The 19100-nt window shown below is 38.9% G+C and overlaps 4 protein-coding genes across 6 annotated transcripts; 3 read left to right on the forward strand and 1 right to left on the reverse strand.

Annotated features, from left to right (window-relative positions):
- Window positions 1-533: 533 nt before the first annotated feature.
- LOC113748740 lies at window positions 534-5345 on the forward strand. Of its 2 annotated transcripts, none has more exons than XM_027292287.1 (5): window positions 534-1019; window positions 1262-1332; window positions 2014-2119; window positions 3242-3374; window positions 4866-5345. In XM_027292287.1, exons 1-5 carry the CDS (start codon window positions 916-918, stop codon window positions 5010-5012), a joined length of 561 nt encoding a protein of 186 aa, XP_027148088.1. In that variant the 5' UTR covers window positions 534-915; the 3' UTR covers window positions 5013-5345. The 2 variants fall into 2 exon arrangements, with proteins under 2 accessions (XP_027148088.1, XP_027148087.1); XM_027292286.1 differs by having other exon boundaries at window positions 537-1019; window positions 4859-5345.
- An 886-nt stretch (window positions 5346-6231) lies between these two features.
- Window positions 6232-8871, forward strand: LOC113749713 (E3 ubiquitin-protein ligase ATL59-like). The gene is made up of 3 exons (XM_027293540.1): window positions 6232-6316; window positions 6461-6546; window positions 8112-8871. Exons 1-3 carry the CDS (start codon window positions 6263-6265, stop codon window positions 8503-8505), a joined length of 534 nt encoding a protein of 177 aa, XP_027149341.1. The 5' UTR covers window positions 6232-6262; the 3' UTR covers window positions 8506-8871.
- A 603-nt stretch (window positions 8872-9474) lies between these two features.
- On the forward strand, window positions 9475-11362 carry LOC113749237 (phytolongin Phyl1.1-like). Of its 2 annotated transcripts, none has more exons than XM_027292922.1 (2): window positions 9475-9701; window positions 9850-11362. In XM_027292922.1, exon 2 carries the CDS (start codon window positions 10107-10109, stop codon window positions 10950-10952), a length of 846 nt encoding a protein of 281 aa, XP_027148723.1. In that variant the 5' UTR covers window positions 9475-9701; window positions 9850-10106; the 3' UTR covers window positions 10953-11362. The 2 variants fall into 2 exon arrangements, with proteins under 2 accessions (XP_027148723.1, XP_027148724.1); XM_027292923.1 differs by having other exon boundaries at window positions 9856-11362.
- Window positions 11363-14035: 2673 nt separating this feature from the next.
- On the reverse strand, window positions 14036-19100 carry LOC113749049 (single-stranded DNA-binding protein WHY2, mitochondrial). The gene is made up of 8 exons (XM_027292692.1): window positions 18928-19100; window positions 17781-17893; window positions 17559-17656; window positions 17374-17466; window positions 16753-16847; window positions 16573-16646; window positions 15327-15415; window positions 14036-14468 (listed from the first exon to the last, which is right to left on the reverse strand). The coding sequence occupies exons 1-8, from the start codon at window positions 18975-18977 to the stop codon at window positions 14352-14354; spliced, it is 729 nt and encodes a 242-aa protein (XP_027148493.1). The 5' UTR covers window positions 18978-19100; the 3' UTR covers window positions 14036-14351.

Consider the following 19100-nt stretch of genomic DNA (forward strand, 5'->3'; position numbering starts at 1 on the left):
TGGATGGTGGTTGGGTTGGGGGCAGATTGTTATACTGATAATAGTCCCCAGTAGAGGCTAGACGAAGGGGAGATGATATTGATCGGTGAGGTGCTCACCGCTCACTCACGGCGTCGTTTAGTTGATTCTGTTTGTCCGCTAAGTTCTTCCTTTCCTGCAAGCAACGTATCGCCCGCGGTGGAGGTTTGGTTGCTGCTGTTGCTGCGGTGGAGGGCTTTGTTTGGATTGCCGGTTTTCGTCGAAAAATTACGTCGTTTTCCGTGATCACATTTCCCTATTACCTTTTTTCCTCACATACATCAAATCGCTACAGTATTTTTTCCATGAAAAATCACGGAAAATGCAATCCAAACACAACCTTGATTCTTGAATGGAATGCTGTCTCATCTCTTCCCTCCCTGACTCCTCTGTCGACTCAAAAACTGATCGATTCCCCAAAAAAAAACAACAAACAACAAAATCTCGGCTTTTCTTAGCTCCAACATCACACGCACTGCCTCTCTCTCTCTTCCCCCCCCCCCCCCCCAGCAGCTAAACATTTCTGGGATTTCAGACACATTAATAATAGAAACTCCATCCTCTATATATATATATATTCCCCACCCAAATTGTTCCCACAAATCTCCATAGAAACTTTTATTTGTTGCAGCGCCCATTTCATTTCATGCGGCTTTCTGATTCATCCTCGGGATCTGCCAAACTCAATATAAATTCATAACCTTATCCTCTGCCATTTCTGATTTGTAATCTCTTCTTCCCTGCTCAGGCCTACACCCCCACACACTTGTATCTCACCATTCTCTCTCTCTCCCTCTCTCTAACTATGTGTATTATATACTGAAAAGAAGAAGAAGAAGAAGTAATACTAGTTGTACATCTACTAATCATTTTAAAACCATAAAAGAAAAAAAAATTATGGTGAGCGACACCAACACCAACATCTTCAAGCGATTCAGAATCGGATTGCTTCCTTGGTTCCGTAAAAAGCTACTCGATCCTCTCCTCCATATTCTCCGCATGTAATTCCACTTTTCCATTTCTATTTCCCATCTGTTTTTTTCCTCAAAGAGCCTACCTTGCATAGCTTTTCTTTCTTTTCACTAATCCATTGCTCTAATGAATCGATTGTGTGTGTGCACCAACAAAAAAAAGAGAATAATCCCGTTTTGCAATCAATTAGAGTAGTAGTTTTGTGTTTTCCTTTCCTTTTCTGTTGGTTGGAGTAGGAATAATTGGCTGTTACCTGGTGTTTATGTATTAGGGGAGCAGAGCCTAAGCAATTGGCCTTCTCGGCCGCACTAGGCATTACCCTTGGTGTCTTTCCCATCTGCGGTATGTTTCCTCACCTCCTCCTACCCTACTTGTTTGCTCACTTTAATTTTGATTCATCCTGCTCCAACATGATTTTTTTCAAGGGATGATCATGTATTACCTGCATCCCCCTTTACAATCAATACTCGAAGCCTTTAATTGTCCTTATATACTGCATCATGTATCTCATTGTTGCGGCCATCAAAACATCAAGGATCTCCACTACACAGCATGTTCCCTGGTTCACAGTTCCTTGCTTCTTCCCTTCCCACTTTTACTCAAGTAATTATCCTCTGGAGGACCCTCAAACTTTCAACGTTTCAAAATTTCGCTGTTGAGCAAGCTAGTGAATGAAAAATTTTGCATTTTCCTGGAATGTATATGGTTTGTTTGCTGCTGCAGTTTAATCCGACCACATTACCTTGTGCGCGTGCTGTTGTTATATTCCATAATCTCAAACTGGATTTTCTGCATTTCTTTCCTTTTCGGCATTGCTCTCTTTTTAAATATAGTTTATTCGTCATACTCGAGAGTACTTTCTTCTTAGTGAGGAACTTGGTTGCATTTTTGACTGATTCGCATGTGTTTTAATTCGTTTCATGGGCCCTGCCATGACTTCTGCTGTTGTCTATGTTAGAGAATAGGTAAATTTTCATTCCTCGGGTTAGCAACTCAATTCTTGGATTTAATCTTCTTTTGCAGGAGTCACTTTTTTCCTTTGTGGATTGGCTATCGCATTACTCAGATCCTCATGTCATGCGCCAACTGTAATGCTGGCTAATTTTGTTGCTACTCCAATCGAGCTGAGGTTTAATTATTCTTTTCTACTTGAGTAATTTTTTATTTTACCCCCTTGCACTATATGGATTGAAGAATATACAGATTCCCTGCCCCCTTTGCCCTTTCCTGTTTAATGTATTTTCGCAGGAGGTCTGTGGATTATGCAGTGTATTTTTTATTTATTGTTTTTTAGATTTCCCATTTTTGAAATCTTCCTGGACTGAACTATGTAACTTCCTATTCAAATTTCACATCCTTTCTGATGAATTTGCTGCGATTGCCTGTGTGCCCAGTTTCTGGTAATGTGCTAGATTGACTTGAATAGCATTTTAGGTGGCAGAATCATGTTATTGAACTTTGTCTTGTTTAATGCATTTTTGGGACTATTGCATGCACTGATAATACCTCTGTTTTCTTTAACTGTCAGACATCTAAATTACATGTATTTGGGCAGAATTGTGCTTGACCCAAAAATAGAACACGACTCAGCAGGAGTGACTTAATCTTGATGTTTTGGCATTCTTCAAAAACAGTCACTTTTGCCTTTCTTTTTTAGTTTCTTTTCTAAATGGCTGCTTTTTCCTACAAATATGTATTTCATAAGTTTGAGATGTTGTGCCCTTTTGAAGTTGAAAGCAACAATTAGTAAGTAACTTCATGCAGATTAGCCCTTGTAGATAATTTTTAAAAAAGGAGCAAAGGAGATTCAGAGGACTGGAAAGAAGAACAAGGATGGGAAATAAAAGCTAGAGAAATTGTGAAAACTATAGAATCCTAAGAGGGTCATTTGGAAGGAGATAATTGAGTCATTTTGGCAATGGTAAGAAATGGCAGAGAAGCTTTATTCAACTCCATCGAAAAATCATAGTAAAAATTTGCAAAGGCCTGCATGGATGAGCATGACTTGGAAGACTCCGAGCACTTCTTGACAGGGGATTGCATAACGCATTCGTTGTGTATCTTGACAACAAAAGGACTTAATACGTATGGACCTTACTAATCTAAAAGCTGAAATAAATAATGGAGTACTGCAGGTGCTGTAAAGAATCTTTTCATCAAATACATTATGCATCCCTAACATTTAGTTTAGAGTTAGCCATTTACCATACTTTCTGTGATTTCTTGACAGTCACCTTTCTGTGTTTTGCAGTCTGATAATTTTTTTCTTGCGCTTTGGTGAATTCATCACTGGAGGACCTCACTTTCCTCTAACTTCTGATGCATTGAAGAAGGTCTTGACTGGTCAAGCTTCAAGAGAAATCTTGCGGGGCATCTTCAATGCGGTGGGTAACTGACTCGGCATTTCCAAGCTCATCTTTTATGTCAGCTTGTGGATATGTTGTTTGTGTATGTAGTCTGTTCATTTTATCTACCTAGCTTTATCTATCTGTGGATGTTGGGTTATGGATTGATAAATAGATACAAATAAGTGGAAGTTTTTCTTAGGCTCTTCCGTTGCCCCATAGTTTGATGGTAGTACATATGGTTAATGTCCTTCGTTAGGTATCTGTTTGAAAGCCCTTCAATTTTGACAAGTGCAACGACCTCTACCAAGTGAAAAAGTGAGGTCTAAATTTAAGGTGCCGGCATTTCCTATTATTAGCCTTAATCTCTGATCATTGATAGGAAGTGGTGCTTCAGTCTAGTGATACATGTGCCTAATCAGTGTTGGTATGTTCTTTTGCAAACCATAAGAGGGTGTATTGGACAAACATTCTTTTCAGGCGCACTTAATTTCTTCACTGGACCTTTCTTAGACAAAGAAAGAATTTCACACATGTTTGACTGCTGAACTAGTTGGAGATACATCAAGTAAGACGACCTCATGTAATTCTTCTTTTCCAACATATTCAACGTTTAGTTGAAGAAACCAATTGCTTTTGAGCTAGGCCCTTTTCTCATGATTGATCATTGAACTTTCGAAATTTGTTCCATGTCCTTGTTAGTGATCTATGTATCAAGGGAAAAATCACAAGGAGTAAACAAGAAAAGCACTAAGAAATTGCAGTCTCACACTATGCAAAGAAATTGCACTTTTATTTGCAATGGCTTAGGCTTTTCATTGTAACATCACGCTCTTTAACAAATGGTGTGTGCAATAGATAATAGTTCTGTCCCAGAAAGTTCCATTTGGATCACATCTTTAATCGGTCTTGACTCATCTGAGAGTGCCAAATACCTGGGGGCTGGTTTAGTCGATTTTTTATAAACCCAAGACTTAAGACTTTTCTGAATGGGCTCCCCATCACCTTCTCTTTTGAGGAACATTGACCTCGGTTCTCTTGAGGTATCTCTTAAAGAGTGTCTGGCTTGACATCATGCTAAAGTACTTGATTCATTTTAAAAGCTGAATCAAGTGCTTTGCATTGTTGTCATTTTTTGGCCAATATTCAAGCGCACTTGTATGCAGGCTGAAGACTGAAATTGGTGGAGCCAAAAAAGGGGGTGGTTTCGCACTGATAGGAGGATTTTTGATGTTTCTAGTGGGAGTATTGCCAGTGTTATCTGGACATCTTATGCCCTGGGCAATCCAAATCGATAACCTTATCCAAACAAACTTAGCTCTTAGATTTGCTAATCTTTAGTTGCTTTTTTTTTTTTTTTTTTTTGCGATCAAAGCTGATGCAAAAATTGAATACTGAAAGGCCAAGAAAATTTGTTTGCTCAGACTTGTGATCGAGTCTGATGATATTATTGTTATTGTGTTGCTGCATTGTTCACATTGCTTACAGTTTCTATATCGTTGTACGGGTGATGATTGTTTCAGCTGTTAGGCTGGCTTGTGGCCGCGCCCTTCATCTTGGGGACCCTCTATGTATTGTTCTTGCCATGCTTTGCCTTCTTGGTGCGCAAATTCAGCGGTGTTCCTACCAGCCCGAAGCTACCGCTCCATTCCAATACAGAAGCCAGGCTTAAGGTAAGGGATGTATGACGGTATCAAGGCAGAAGATAAAGTTGCTGACTGCAAGAAGTGATGCATCGGCAACTCCAGTCGCGGTGTTGTACATACAACTAGGAATTTAACCTCTTTGTGCACTAGTATTACTGATTGTAGCTGTTAAATTACAATGTATTTTGTTAAAAAAGCATTTGTGCAGGTAAACACACAGTTTACTTTTTCAAGAAAAAAAAACGCACACACACACACAGTTTACTGTTGATGATTTTACTTGTTGCAATCCTGACAGTAGTATTGGAAGATGTGAGAAACATCATGTGTTTGGATTGAGAAGATTTGAAATAAAATAATTTATTGCATAAATTTTAATTATTTTTTTATCTCACATACGTCATGTCATAAAATGCTATTCAAATAAACTCCTATTCAAACAGTATTATATAATAAAGAGGCGAATTAATAATAATTAATGTTTAAACAAAACAAACTTTCTCAAAGAAGTTTGGATAAGGTCGACTGTATCTAGCTTTTTGCTTTTATAAGTATACTCCTACTACTGTTAGCTAAGAAGGAAGGTTCAAAGGGCCGGGGGGAGTAAATACCAAACCCAAAAAGAAAAACAAAAATAAAAATGATTTTGGTTCCACAGAATTATTATTATTGTGTTGACTCTTCTTGGGTTGTTTGTCCTCCGGCTTCGCTTCTGCATCATCAATACTGATTCGTGCATTTTCCAAGCGAATATTGCTAATGATAGAAATGTAGAACTAACTCACTCCATATGACAAAAGCTTGAAAGTGATTGGCATGCCAAAGCATTAGCTGCCCAACAAAATTATTACTCCATTGCTTTTCTTTTTCCGAAAAGAAAAAAACACTTGCAAAATTAAGCAAAGAAAATAGGGAAATTTGCCAAATTGGTCCCTAACATTTACCAAAAACACTTTTTTAGTCCCTAACATATAAAATCAGCCAAAATTGTCCTTCACATTTAAATTGTGATCCAATTTGGTCCTAATTCTCATTTTTGCTCCTTTCTCCGGCTAAAAATAGCACGCCCCTCTCACGTGGTCATATTTTCAAGAGCAAAATTGGAAAATACAAATCCCAGATCCACTGGGGACGATCCCTGATCTCACGATCTTTATTTTGTTTCGACTCTCTAAGGACAAGTTCACCACAACGGTGACTGAGTTCACCTGAACAGAAGCAAATTTGGAGGTGATCAGAAGAGGTGCCGCGTGTCGCAGGCTTGATTGGCCCTCTCTCACAATGCCCGCCTCTTCTTCTTCTTCTTTCCGCTCCTCCTCCTCCTCCTCCTCCAGGGTATTTTATTCATCTCTATCTCTATCTCTATCTCTACCTACCTGCCTGCCCCACTCACTAGTACTACTATTTTCTTTCTTCCTATCCGATGGGCTGGAGCTTGCTTGATTGTAGTAAGCGTTGGAATATCAATTAATTTTGCAGGCTGAATCTGGGGGGCTAAAGAAGGAGGTCAGGGAGATGCTGCCCGTGATTGTATTCAAGGAAAGTTTTTCCGTCAAAGACACGCAGTAAGTGCTCCATGGACTTATATAATTTTTTTTATTCCTCCGTCAACCAAATTGCCATTATCAATTACTAGCACAAACACAAAGTACAAGATGCCGTTCAATTTCTGGCCGTTAGTCATTGAGACCACTCTATGTATAGCTTGACTTCCACTCTATAAAAAAAAAAAAAAAAAGGTTAATAACACAAAATCAACAGTAGAATCTGCTACTATTGGTTAGTGCGCTGCTATGACGACGTAATTGTTCTTGTTATTGGGATGGTGGTAAGAGGAGGTGACTGAATGGTTATAGGTGGAGATTGAGTTCGATAAGGCTCGGTGGTCATGTATTAATCTTATTACATTCTTGCAAAAGCTTAATAAGTTTGCAAGCTTCAACTACAATGTTTCTATCTCAAGCTCAACAAAATTGAGGGCGTGGGCTTGTATGAAGTTGGTTGCCCACCAATACTCACAGTTCTATCTATGTGACCTTTGTCCTGTGCAAAAAGTAAGGAACTTTGACCGCTCGTTTCATTTGAGGACTGCAGCATCACGCGAATTGCTAGGTATAAAAGAGGACAGAATTTTTACCTACTCTTGATTTGGAAATCAGGCTTTGGATAGCATTTTAGATTAAAAGTGTAGAGCCTTAAAATTACACTACTTCAGAATGTAGACAGACCACTTCTTTGGAACATCATCCAAAAGTTTTGTGATGCGTAGTTCCTCAGGCATCTATATCTAAACAGAGAGCTTTTAGTGTCGTCATTCCACAGTTGTCTAAGTCTAGGCATTATCCCTGGTATGTATGACTTATAGGTCTTTGGCTTAAAGAGCTGCTATAGTATACCCCATGTAATGCAGGAGCAACAGAGTAGCGTATTTTTGTTGCGATTCGACTTCTCTTTTCCAAGTGTTGACGCTGAAATACTCTTTGAAGATGACTGCATAGTTAATTATCAAGCATTCATTTCTCAAACAGGTGAAAATAAAGAAAATATCTCGCTTCCTCAAACATGGAATAATATCCATCCATGTTATGACCTTTTCTTCTACATATAAAGCCTTTTGATTGTTTATGGCACGTGTTCTGTCCCTTGTCCTACGTCAGCTTGGCCTGCTGATACTTAAATCAATCAACATGAGTGATGCGCACAAATAAGCTTTTGATGATTGATTAGTGGAGGCTACAAATGTGGGGTTTTAGGTGTTTATTCCAAGGCAATTTGTTTCCACCTGTTAGATAAAAATCAAGAAATTATGCTCTCCCTGTAATGTACTATTGCGAGGTGTGTGTGTTGAAGCTCATCTTTGGATTTGGTGGATAAAGGTTGAAATTCACTAGTACTGTAGGGTACATTCATTGCTTGAACAAAATTTAAGAGAAATGAAAGTACGATACGGCAGATCTACCTGTCCTAAGATGACCGATAAGCACATCATATCATGGTAGTGCCAAAGCCGTGTAACGAAATGCTCCAAAAAAACAGAAGGCTCCAGGACTGCATGCCTACAAAGTACATCATATCGCATCAGTACCAACTAGCGAAACTCGTTGAAAAGTTGTCTTGTTTTGTGTGACAGATGTTCAGTGTGCCTCGGGGATTATCAAGCAGAGGAACGGCTTCAACAGATACCTGCTTGTGGACATACATTTCACAGGGATTGCATTGACAGCTGGTTATCGACTCATACTACGTGTCCGCTATGCCGCCAATCCCTCCTCGTGTCTGCTAAAGCATCAATTGAAGCACCTGATATCCAGTTAGCAAGCCATGACATATCTTCTAATATTCCAGATGGTGGTGAATTGTCTCCTGAAAATGGCTCCCGCCCCTGCGAAGACAGCGGCCAAGATAATGATTCCTGCAATACTGGTGAAAGAATTCTGACAAGACGCAGTGAAGAAGAGGAAAGGGGCGTGCATAACATAGATGATGATACAGAAATGATGAGGAGTAGTAGTGAACACTACTAGAAAGGCGAATTGTGGGATTGTGGAAGTCACAGAGTTGTTTCTGCTGAAGCAGTTCAGATGTGTGGATCCAGGGATGAAGAGGCTAGTAGCTCTCCCTCCAGTCCATACAGCGAGGCAGTTGAATTGAAGCCCACCATATTGACTTTGACAGTCCATAGCTGGTTTACGAGCCTTAAAAATCTGAAGCAATTATCTCCCTTTCACAGCAGCTTCTTCTAAGGCAGGACGGCTGAATTCTTATGGATGCAACAAAAAGAGAATGAAAAAGAAAGACATAAATTATTGTTATGATTAAATCCATAGAGAAATTGGATGCCAAGATTTAAATCAAAATATGGAGTGTCTAAGTCCTCGATTGACATTTTATTTTAAAAAATAGAAACAATAACTTGTCCTTGGATTTATATTTGGCTGAAATTGGCACTCCAAAGTCAAGAGTTTTTTTTTTTTCTTTTGTACCAGTCAGAATTCTCTTTAGGATTAACCTTTCTAAGTTAGTAGTTAGAAGTCGAGACTAGAATGTAAGTGAGTACCGGTGCACAATTATGACGTAATCATCCCAGAGTCACGGTCCAGTAAATGGATTAAGAAATTGATAATGGCAGGCAATTGCATTGCAGTATAGATAAATATAAACATTAAACGTAAATATTATATCCATATTTCGATTGCTATTCTCTAAAGAAAAAATTTTAACGTATTTCATTAACACATTTTTCAATCATTTTCTTATTTCACGTACATCAAAATCGCTATAATATGTGTATATATTTATTTATAAAATTTTCAAAAAATAGTAATCCAAACGGGACAAACGTGCAAAAGAAAACACAATAAATTTTTTCGCTTTAAAATTTGTTTCAAAAAATTATTTTAGTGTCTTAATTTAATTTAATTTAGTAATGTCTATATTGCAGGGTGCAATTCCGCAATTGCAGAGTCGGCGATCCCATCGCATGTAAAAGAGGCAAATTTGGGGGCGAATCTACTGAAAGTGGGGTCCGGGACCGGGATTTAAACAGTCAGAGAGATATGCGTGCGGGTACCGACTACCTTATCTGCCTGCTACTGTTATTTTCATCCAATTATTGGCTTTGTTAGATATATACGCGATTCTCATCACCTCTTCAGCTCTCAAGCAACTCTCAGGAGGTCACGGGAAGGTTGTTGCCGTTTTGCCAAAAACTAGTTCTGAGGTAGGTGTTCTCAAAGACTCGAGAACTTTTTTTTACCTCTTTTTTCTTTAATCGAGTTTTGTTGAATCATCGTTTGGATAATCCCAACTATTTCTTAAGCTAGTTTCGTAATTTGGGTTTTTTTTTAATCGGTTGTGGTTGTTATAAGTTGCAGGGATATAAGTTTCGGGAATCCAGATCCCTTGAATTGTTTTCGGTTGTATTCTTGCGTGCCACCTCCTGTTGACAATTTGTGGGCTACTATTTCTCTCTCGAAATCTTGACTGCTTTGTATCCTTCCGGACTTCAAAAAGCTGAGCTTTTGTGGCGGGCTAAACTGGAGTTCGATTTTGGCCCTCCTCCTTTACATTATTCTTCTTCTTGAGTATATAGGGCAATGTTGAGAAATAGTTTAATTTTGTACTAATGGGATCACTTCACACCACTGTTCAATACTGCTGCGTGTCAAAGGGTGATCGAGTTGTCTACTCTTATAATGGCGGAAACCCTGAAATTGACAACTTGGCGGTATTATGCTTGGAGAGAACCCCTTCTTACCACAGATGGTATTTTCAAACCATGGCTAAAAAGACTTTTGGGTTTTTCATGGAAGACGGCTATGTGTATTTTGCCATTGCTGATGAGGGTTTAACTAAAATTGGGGTTCTTAAGTTCCTCCAACATTTGAGGGATGAATTCAAGAAGGCAACTAAGAAGGGTTCGACTAGGAACCTGTCAAATCTCAACTCAACCTGTTTACAAGACCAACTAGTCCCAGTTATTCGTCATTTAATTGCTGTGTTGGAAAATGTCTCTAGGACCGGTGCTGCTGAGCAGCAGCTAGGAGAGACTCCTCCCTATCACGCCGCTGAGCTCACTCCTTCACCTAGTAACCACGGACCTGGCACATCCGAAGCTGGGGCTTCGACAAAAGCCCCTTTATTGGGCAAGTCTAGCAAACAAGAGAAGAAGAAGATGAAGGAACATGTAATTGGTATCAGGGATATTGAGTTGGAGGAACACCGTAAATCCACAGAAAGAGGAGCTAGGGTTGATTTGGGAGCTTTGGACGCTAACAACCAGGGTACATCAGTTTCTCCAGTATCATTGCAGAAGGATTTTGGTTCAATGAGGTTCAGGTCAAATTCTCTAAATTTCCGGAAAAGATGGTGCCGTCAAGTGAGGATTGTCCTTGCAATCGACATAGTGGTGTGTCTTGTGCTATTTGGGATTTGGTTAGTGATATGCGGGGGTGTTGAGTGCATACATTGAAATTCTCTTTCATGTTTTTGTGCTGAAATCAGAATGTCCCCACTCAGAATGGATGATAATGAGAGAGTTTAATTTGTTTGTCAAAAGTGCTTGTCAACTACTCGGTCCACTATTGTTGGCTATATTGCTACAGCTAATCTAAGGGCGTCGATACTTATGGTACAAATTGGATTGTAGCTCTTTGCATCTGAGTAAGAATCTCCCTTGTATATAGCATACACTGAATATCTAGAAATGCTAGTGCTGGCTGCTGTATATGGTAGGAAGTAATTGTTGTTGGGATGTGTTCCAAATTTGTTGGGGTCACACACCAGTTTTCTCAATGAACTCTTGGACTTTCTTCCAAAATGGCCCATGCTTCTTTTATATTTGTAAAAATGCATTCCACTTTATTTGGTTCTTGTCTTTCAGTTGGGAACAAATGCTGCATGTCATCTGGCTATATTTTTGCGATGATATTTGTGTCTGTTGTAGTAAATAACTCAAGAGAAGAGGAAGAGGAAGATTAGGAATTAAGCCTCATGCGCCCCCCCTTCCCCCACCTGTTCGTGACCCTTACCCGAGGATCACTCACCCCACTCTCTTAGCTCGTTCAGGAGCCCCACCTAGGACTTCTTCACTAAAGGGACACTAAGAGAGTGTTAGGGAATTAGAAATCTTGGCACTGGTATTCAGTATCTGAATGAGTATCAAGTATCAACTTCAAAATTGAGCTACCTCTTGCAAGAAGATGAACCAAAAATACTTTGATCATTTTTAGACATCACAGTTCCCTTAAAAGCAAAAGAGAAATGCTATCAATGTTAAGTCAATATCATTGCTATTAAGTTAGGCATGTGAAGGTTTTTTGAAGGAAAATGGGAAATGAGAGGCACGAACATCATATTCTTTCTTTGTTGGGGTGAGAGAGAGAGAGATCCAGGTGGGGGGGGGGCATGGGTAGAAATATTCAAATAGAAGTTGCAGCATAGACCATATAAGAAGATTGCATGTCAGTTGGATGCTGCAGAAAACTCAAGTAAACAGATGACGTTGAGATATAGTGGAGAGGCAGAGTAGACGGATGAGAGAAATTTCATATGTATATGCTTGACTACCTTTTTGGGGTGCAAATTGATTTTACGATACTGTCTAATTATTTGGCTTAAGCATTTGAACTATGCAATTCATTCGCTCTCCAGTTTAGACAGGTTAGTAGCATCTTCCATTTTCGCGAGTCAGGAGAAAGTGGGGTGGGGGCAGTTGAGAAAGAACTTCTTCCCTATCAATTATCGTTGTGAAGCAGTTTGAATGAGCTGATCCAAATCTGGATGCGGAGATCTGAGGAGCTACTAAAAACAGAAGATGTCCCCAGTATAGGACCACTGGCTAGTATCTGCATAGAGTTTTTAATGGTGGGCAACCTTAGCCCTTACCGTTCCTTCCTTGTGTAAAAGGTACATAAGCTGGGAATTTAGCCATCAGGAAAACAATAACGGTCTGTGGCTTGAAAAATCTTGTCGGCAAAGGGAAGTACTATGACCTGAGCATTGAAAGCTTAGTTAAAGTTCTACTAGCAGAAGCAGATCTTATGTAGAATCTTCTCTATAAAACTATTTTGCCAATGCTCACTTTGAAGCGAGAAGGGATACCACTCTGCAGTTAGTTCTTTAAGATTCTCTCATCTCCATTTCATTTCTTACCATAAGAGATACCTGGATTAGTTGCCAAGCTCTTCCTGCTGCTGCTTTCTTCTCATGGTTGATCAAGGCAACGGGTTGCTTGTCCAGAAAGAGCATCAGAAGAGGTAATACTTATTTACAGCATTCGACTCGCCGTAGTAGTTTGTAATTCATAGCGGCAACGCATTTGTATGCACTGTGCACCATCGTGGTCTCTCTCTCCAAACAAAACTGCTATTGAGTTGTAGTATTACCTTATCATCTGACGGACCCTAAAACTTTTTAAACTTTTATTTTTGTTTTGTTAGTATACAGCACGTTTCATTGACTTCATATTCTGATGTGTTCATATTAAATTTAAAATTACCGGAGCAACCGCAGATCAGGCTTATAGCGAAAGCAGTCACTAGGCTAGATGATACAAAATGGTAGGAGAGTTTTGCAGTAAGACGAAAATTTGGTTCTTGGATGACCGCCTTCCAAGTATGCCAGTTTGTTATAGTACGCAACGGGAAAACCATTTTTTCTTTTTAAGTTGTAATAGTATAAGTGCTCCCAGATTCCGTAATTTTACTTAAGGTGGATATACTCACTGTAGAGTTGCTGGCAGGTTCAGTTGTGTTGAGAGTAGGACTGCAAACGAGTCGAGTCGAGTCGAATTTTGGACTTATCGAATCGAACTCGATTTAATAACAGGTAGGCTCGAACTTGACAAGTCAAAAAATTTGAGCTCAAGCTCGACTCAATCAAGGAAAAGCCAGGCTCGAGCTCAAGTCGCCAAGACTCGCGAGTTGTAGCTCGATTTCTGACTCGCTAGCAGCTTGTAATGTAGCTCAAATTTCTGACTCGTGAGCAACTTGTTAGCTCGAGTTTCTGGAAAATAATCTAATAAAAACAACAAATAATTATTTTTTCTTAATAAATAATAAAATATTAGAAATATATATGTAATTTTACTATTAAAATAAAAATTTTAATATATATATATATATATATATATATATATATACTCGAGCTCGCGAACCGAATTTAATATTTTAAGTTTGAGTTCAAACTCGATTTTAATTTGGCCAGCTCGAACTTAGCTCGAATTGAATTTTGACACGAGCCGCTCCCGAATTGAGAGGAACTCAATACAATTAGTTTCATATATTCTTGGCCCAGGGAGGGTAACGCACCAATCGAGCCAACTGCCCCTATGAACGGGATCACACAGAGCAGACAATAATGCCAAAAGTGATATTGTGAAAGAACTGATCATTTTGCTGCGAATTAGGCTAAATTGATGATCACCTTGATGGTTATTGTCCTTCCGATAATTCCATTACCAATCCTCGTTAAAGTTGCCCAAAACTGGATTTTATGGAAACAAACTTTTATGCATCGCATCGATTTGGAGTGCGTTAAGGGGGAATTTCGGGCTCATTAGACTGGAATTGTCTTTCATTCCATTGAAGGATGTCCATCCACTCAGGAGTTAAAAGACAGTTTTTAGAACCGTCCATTAGAACTGTTGCTGCATTCCCTCCTGATATACAAAATAGGGGAACAACAATCTCCAGGCCAACCTCAGCATTCATTCGGTCGGCCACATATAAATTAATCACTAGTGCACCAAATCCACAAAAGTAACAACACGGCAACACCCAGACAAACTTCGTCTTTCTTCTATCGGCCAAATAAGCGGAGGTGCTGCCAAAACTCACACTAATTACATACAGATCACCTGCACAGAGCTTCATTTATCCCATTCCGAGTCCGTTAGGTGAGGAAGCACCTTTGATGGGTTCTTATGTGCGGTCCCAAGTGGCTGGTTACTGTATTGGTCCCATCCCATTATGCGCGGCAGAGCAAACTGCAAATTAGGGTGAGGAAACAGTCATATAAAAATCTAAGAAAATGAATGTGCAATTAACTTAAACTAAGGGCTGAAACACCTCTTAGAAAGCTAATAGAATAGTGGGAGGGAGGAGAGTGCTGACTCGCAAAGTTCTTAAACCTCAATACAATTGAAATTCTCGAGTGCACCCATGTCAAATGACAACAATTAATGTTCAATCAAGTGCTTGCAGAATTCTAGATCAACATATTCTTGCAAGTAATTTTAAGTCTCAGTGTATCATAAGTTTATTGGAGAACAAAACAAATGCCATGCACATACCAACTCACTCCTCTTTTCCCCCCTATGCCCCTCATGTGAAATGTGTATTTAGAGTGCGTTTGTGTGCGCACCCGTTCTGCTTCCAACAGTATGATGATGCATCAGCAAGAAGATTTTCAGTGACTAGATTTTAGAAGGTTAAGCATTTTGCCTAATTGAGTGTCTTGTTACTTAGCTTCTCTCTCAGTGACATTCTAATTGAGTTTCAATAGTCATGAAACCTTAAACCTAACAAAATAAACATCACCCTAACTATGGGATTTATACTATCCACTTCTGTTTTGACGTTGATTTGAAAGATTGGAGGTTATTGCCACTAAATTATTGTCGAAACTCAAACCCATAATGCAGATTCTTGATTTTTTGGCTTTTCCCTTTTAAGCAATCCTTTCCAAGCCACAGTTTCTTTTCTTTTTTTTTTTTGGGGGTGCGAGTCACAGGTACATTTTTCTGTGTTGTTCTATACCGGTGTGCTCTATTCCAGTTTAATCAGAACTAACATAACAAAATAACATTCCATGGTTAAATAAACAGAGATGTGTTGTGCCATACACTAAAAGCTGTTCTCATAACTGCAAATTCAGCAGCAGTCACAGGAACCACGAATCGTTCATTGGTTTTCAGAATATTGTTAACAACATCTGCAATCATACAAGAAAAGGATTAGTAGCTAAATTACACAGTAAGCAGTCAATATATGTTTAGTGCTCCAAAGTGCACACACAATAAAACAAGTATAAAGCAAATACGAAAGAGTGAGCGTGTATTGTGATGCATCAAGCAGTTAATATATGTTTAGTAGTTTGGGTTTCAGAGGGCCAAATTATGTCAATTTTGTTTAGCAGGTGAAATTTTGGAAATGAACCAAATCTTGCTGATTAATTAAACCTTTTTCACCCTTTGATATTGATGCATCAAGCTAAGTTGCAGTGCATTCAGGCAGCTACCATATACTCTCTATTGTTAATTTTTCTTAATTTATCATATCATTTTCCTCCTTGACAGCATATTTGTCCACAGCATTAGTGTCTCTCTCTCTCTCTCTAAGACAAAAGGGATCAACAACAACTACAACTAAGGCACAGACATGCATGCCTTTCAACCTTTATAACCATTGTCGTCATCAAGACCAATTGGAGAGTTTGACATGAAATGAAGAAAATGGACCTAAAGTCATAGTCAACTTTTGTCAACATAAAACATCCATAGATAACATTGTTGAACAGAAAAGGGAAAAGGGATGCCAATGCATATGATAGAACCACTGCAGAACAACGGCGAGCTCTATGAAGTTAACCAATTGGAGAATTTGATGTGAAATGGAGAAAAAGCTCCTAAAGTCATAATCAAGTTTTTTCAACATAAAGCATCCATAGATAACACTGTTGAATAGAAGAGAGAAAAGGGATGCCAATGTATATGATAGAATCACTGCAGAGCAACAGTGAGCTCTACGAAGTCTAACCAACCTCATAAAGCTCCTATCTAACTAACAACCCCAACTGCTGCCTCCCATCACACCCAAGGAATACGAAAAGAAAAACACAAAGGCAGCTACAGTATGAAGTTTTATAGTTTACAAAGATAGATGTCAAATAGCCAACCACTAGGATTCAGCATTAACCACTACAATCATTTTGATGAAACCTCCACTAGATGTTGAATGTGCATCATTTTACTTGTAATTGAATATTTTGAATGGGGAATATATATCTTCATTACATAAACATCATTTGGAGAAAAGTAGCAAAATAGATTATCATTTTTTGGGTTTGTATGCATAATCTAGAGGACTTACTCAATGAGAAGAAATAGCCACTACCATCAGCATGCGGCTTGATTGATAAGCTCTTCCGAACTTGACCAGCATTGCTGAATAATTATTTACAAGTAAAAAGGGAAAACATATTACTGAATCCTTACTCCCTGATTGAATCAATTGGTACTAATAAAACAACATATTACTAGAAATAACAACCTTGACAGCATAGCAGGGTCATGGAAGAATTCACGAGTGTCTTGAGGACCCATATTTATCATCGATCCAACCTCCGTCGCAGATAAGGCAAAACACTGATTGAGTCAAACAAACAAGTCAGTCGGCCAGAGATCTCCTTTAGACAATTAGTTATCAGATTACAAATTTCAGAAGAGCTATCAGCAGGCATCTTTATTCACATTTAATTTCCGGGCAACTGTTGATGGTTGTATCAATTTTAGAGCAACTTGTGCGCAACTGCAAAATTTCTGGGGCAACTAAATCTTATCTAAGCTCAACTAGAATATAAGCAAACTTCCACTTTAATGGTTGGAAAGAAAAGAATCTAGGAGACCAATTTCTGAAGCCGAATTAGACTCAGGGCAGGAATAACCTGAACAGCAGCTGATAAGTTGTAAAGTTATCTGTTAAACATCACAGTTTACATTTTCTTCCCTTTTGATTCCACATGCATATACTCTATGTAGATACAATGTCAGTACAATCTTTACATTAACTGCCACATGTTTTGAGGTGATTTTCCTACCATAGCTAGCACTATAAAGTAACTTAGGACAAAACATAAATAAATCGCCACCGTAGAAAACATGGCCAACTTGCCTGCTTCTTTTCCCAATCATACTTGCGCTCACCAACCGCAGGCCAGAATGTCAGCATGATTGATCCCTTGCGATCAAGTTTGACACCACCAGACTACAAAGAGGACAGATGGTAAAGACATAGCTGAACAGACAAGAATATCACTGCCAAGGGCTAATAAAAGAAAAGATGGAGACATATCGCACATCCAGTTTTCTGAATGTTGGGAGCATTGGTGAGGTGGACAATGCAGCTTTGCCTTTGTATACAGAATAAGAAGCAAATATTTTATCCGTCATGCTCCCTGATTACAACAAACATAAGGCCAGAAATCAGAATAATAGCTTCTGCTCTCCTATCATTTGATAAGATACGTGGTATTAAAGCAGAAAGGAAACCAAAGAATTCATTTTGGTACAGTATAATACCATCTGCCACGAAACTTTGTCTAGCAGTAGATGTTCCAGATTGCGTGGCAAAGGAACAGGACCACAGAGAAGTTCCGTCATTTGGAGAGAACCACTTTTGAAAGAGTAAGTTCCTGAAGTAGTGAATAAAAGAAGAAGAATTAATCTTGAAAATCATTGAGTAAGCAACAAAAAAGAATTTCCTGAACTATTATGAAGTGACAGAAGATAGAATGCTGGGGATAAAACAGGTTAATTCATGATTGACAGCTAAGTTTAAAATGAAGGTGATTAAGGCAGGAAACTTACCAACAAATCCATACAGAACATATAAACTATATGAGGAAAAAATGGACACGAATAAGTCATTCCTTGATTTTCCTTCATTTGCCTTGTGGTTTCTTTGTCTATACAAAACAGCCTAAGGACTCATATCGTTGTACAATGTAAATACTGGGAACGTGGAGCGGTGTCGCTTGACAATGGAACAAAAGTTTACTCTAGGGGGAAACAGGTGAGCATACAAAGAGCTCACACGAAACATCTATGCCAATAATTAAAGAAAAAAAAAAGAAGAAAGAAAAGAAAATCATCACAAGTTTTAAACAGCCCACCAGATTTGCAAGCTCAAGAAACAAGTTTCAGAGAAGTGAGTGGAATAAATTGCAGTAGGTTGATTTTAAGCTCCCCAAGTCAGTAAATTTGAGCATTAGCCGCCTAGTCCTTACTTGACACCGTTCACTCCGAAAAAGGAAAAGGGAAAAGCTAATCACAAAAAAAAAAAGAGACTCCGACACCTTTCCACTGTGTAATGTAGGGCTCGAAAAATAGCACACATGAAAAAGAGTCGAAGAAAAACCTTTTCTTTGTAATAGATGCCAGTCTTAAGAAAGAAAAAATTAGTCTTTTGAAGACATAAAGATGTAGCAAAATGCTAGTAGCATATGAATTATGATGCCCATTGAACTGACTCTGTATAAATTCTTGCAATGGGTAAGGTATAAACTGACTGGCGGAACCCGAGCACTGATAAACAAATCACGAGACGGAAATTTAAAGAAGGGAGAAGCCGGCAGGGGTTTAGGGTTTAAGAAGTTCCAAAGAAAAAGGTACTACTCCATTTAAGTTTGATAGTATTCTTGTAACAGCAGCAGTAGTAGCAAAGCACCTGGAAGTGGAAGCGGACAGCGAAAGCTGCTTGGAAAGCCTGGACAACATTGCCGACCCGACCCGCTAACTTCAGCCGGAGCGATAGGATAGGATAGGAGTCGTCTTGCTCTTGCTCTTGGATGGATGGAGAGTGGAGAGAGAAATCAAAGTGCTCCGGAGGAACGGAACGAA

The sequence above is a fragment of the Coffea eugenioides genome, chromosome 10, assembly GCF_003713205.1.
Source record: "Coffea eugenioides isolate CCC68of chromosome 10, Ceug_1.0, whole genome shotgun sequence".
Classification (NCBI taxonomy): domain Eukaryota; kingdom Viridiplantae; phylum Streptophyta; class Magnoliopsida; order Gentianales; family Rubiaceae; genus Coffea; species Coffea eugenioides.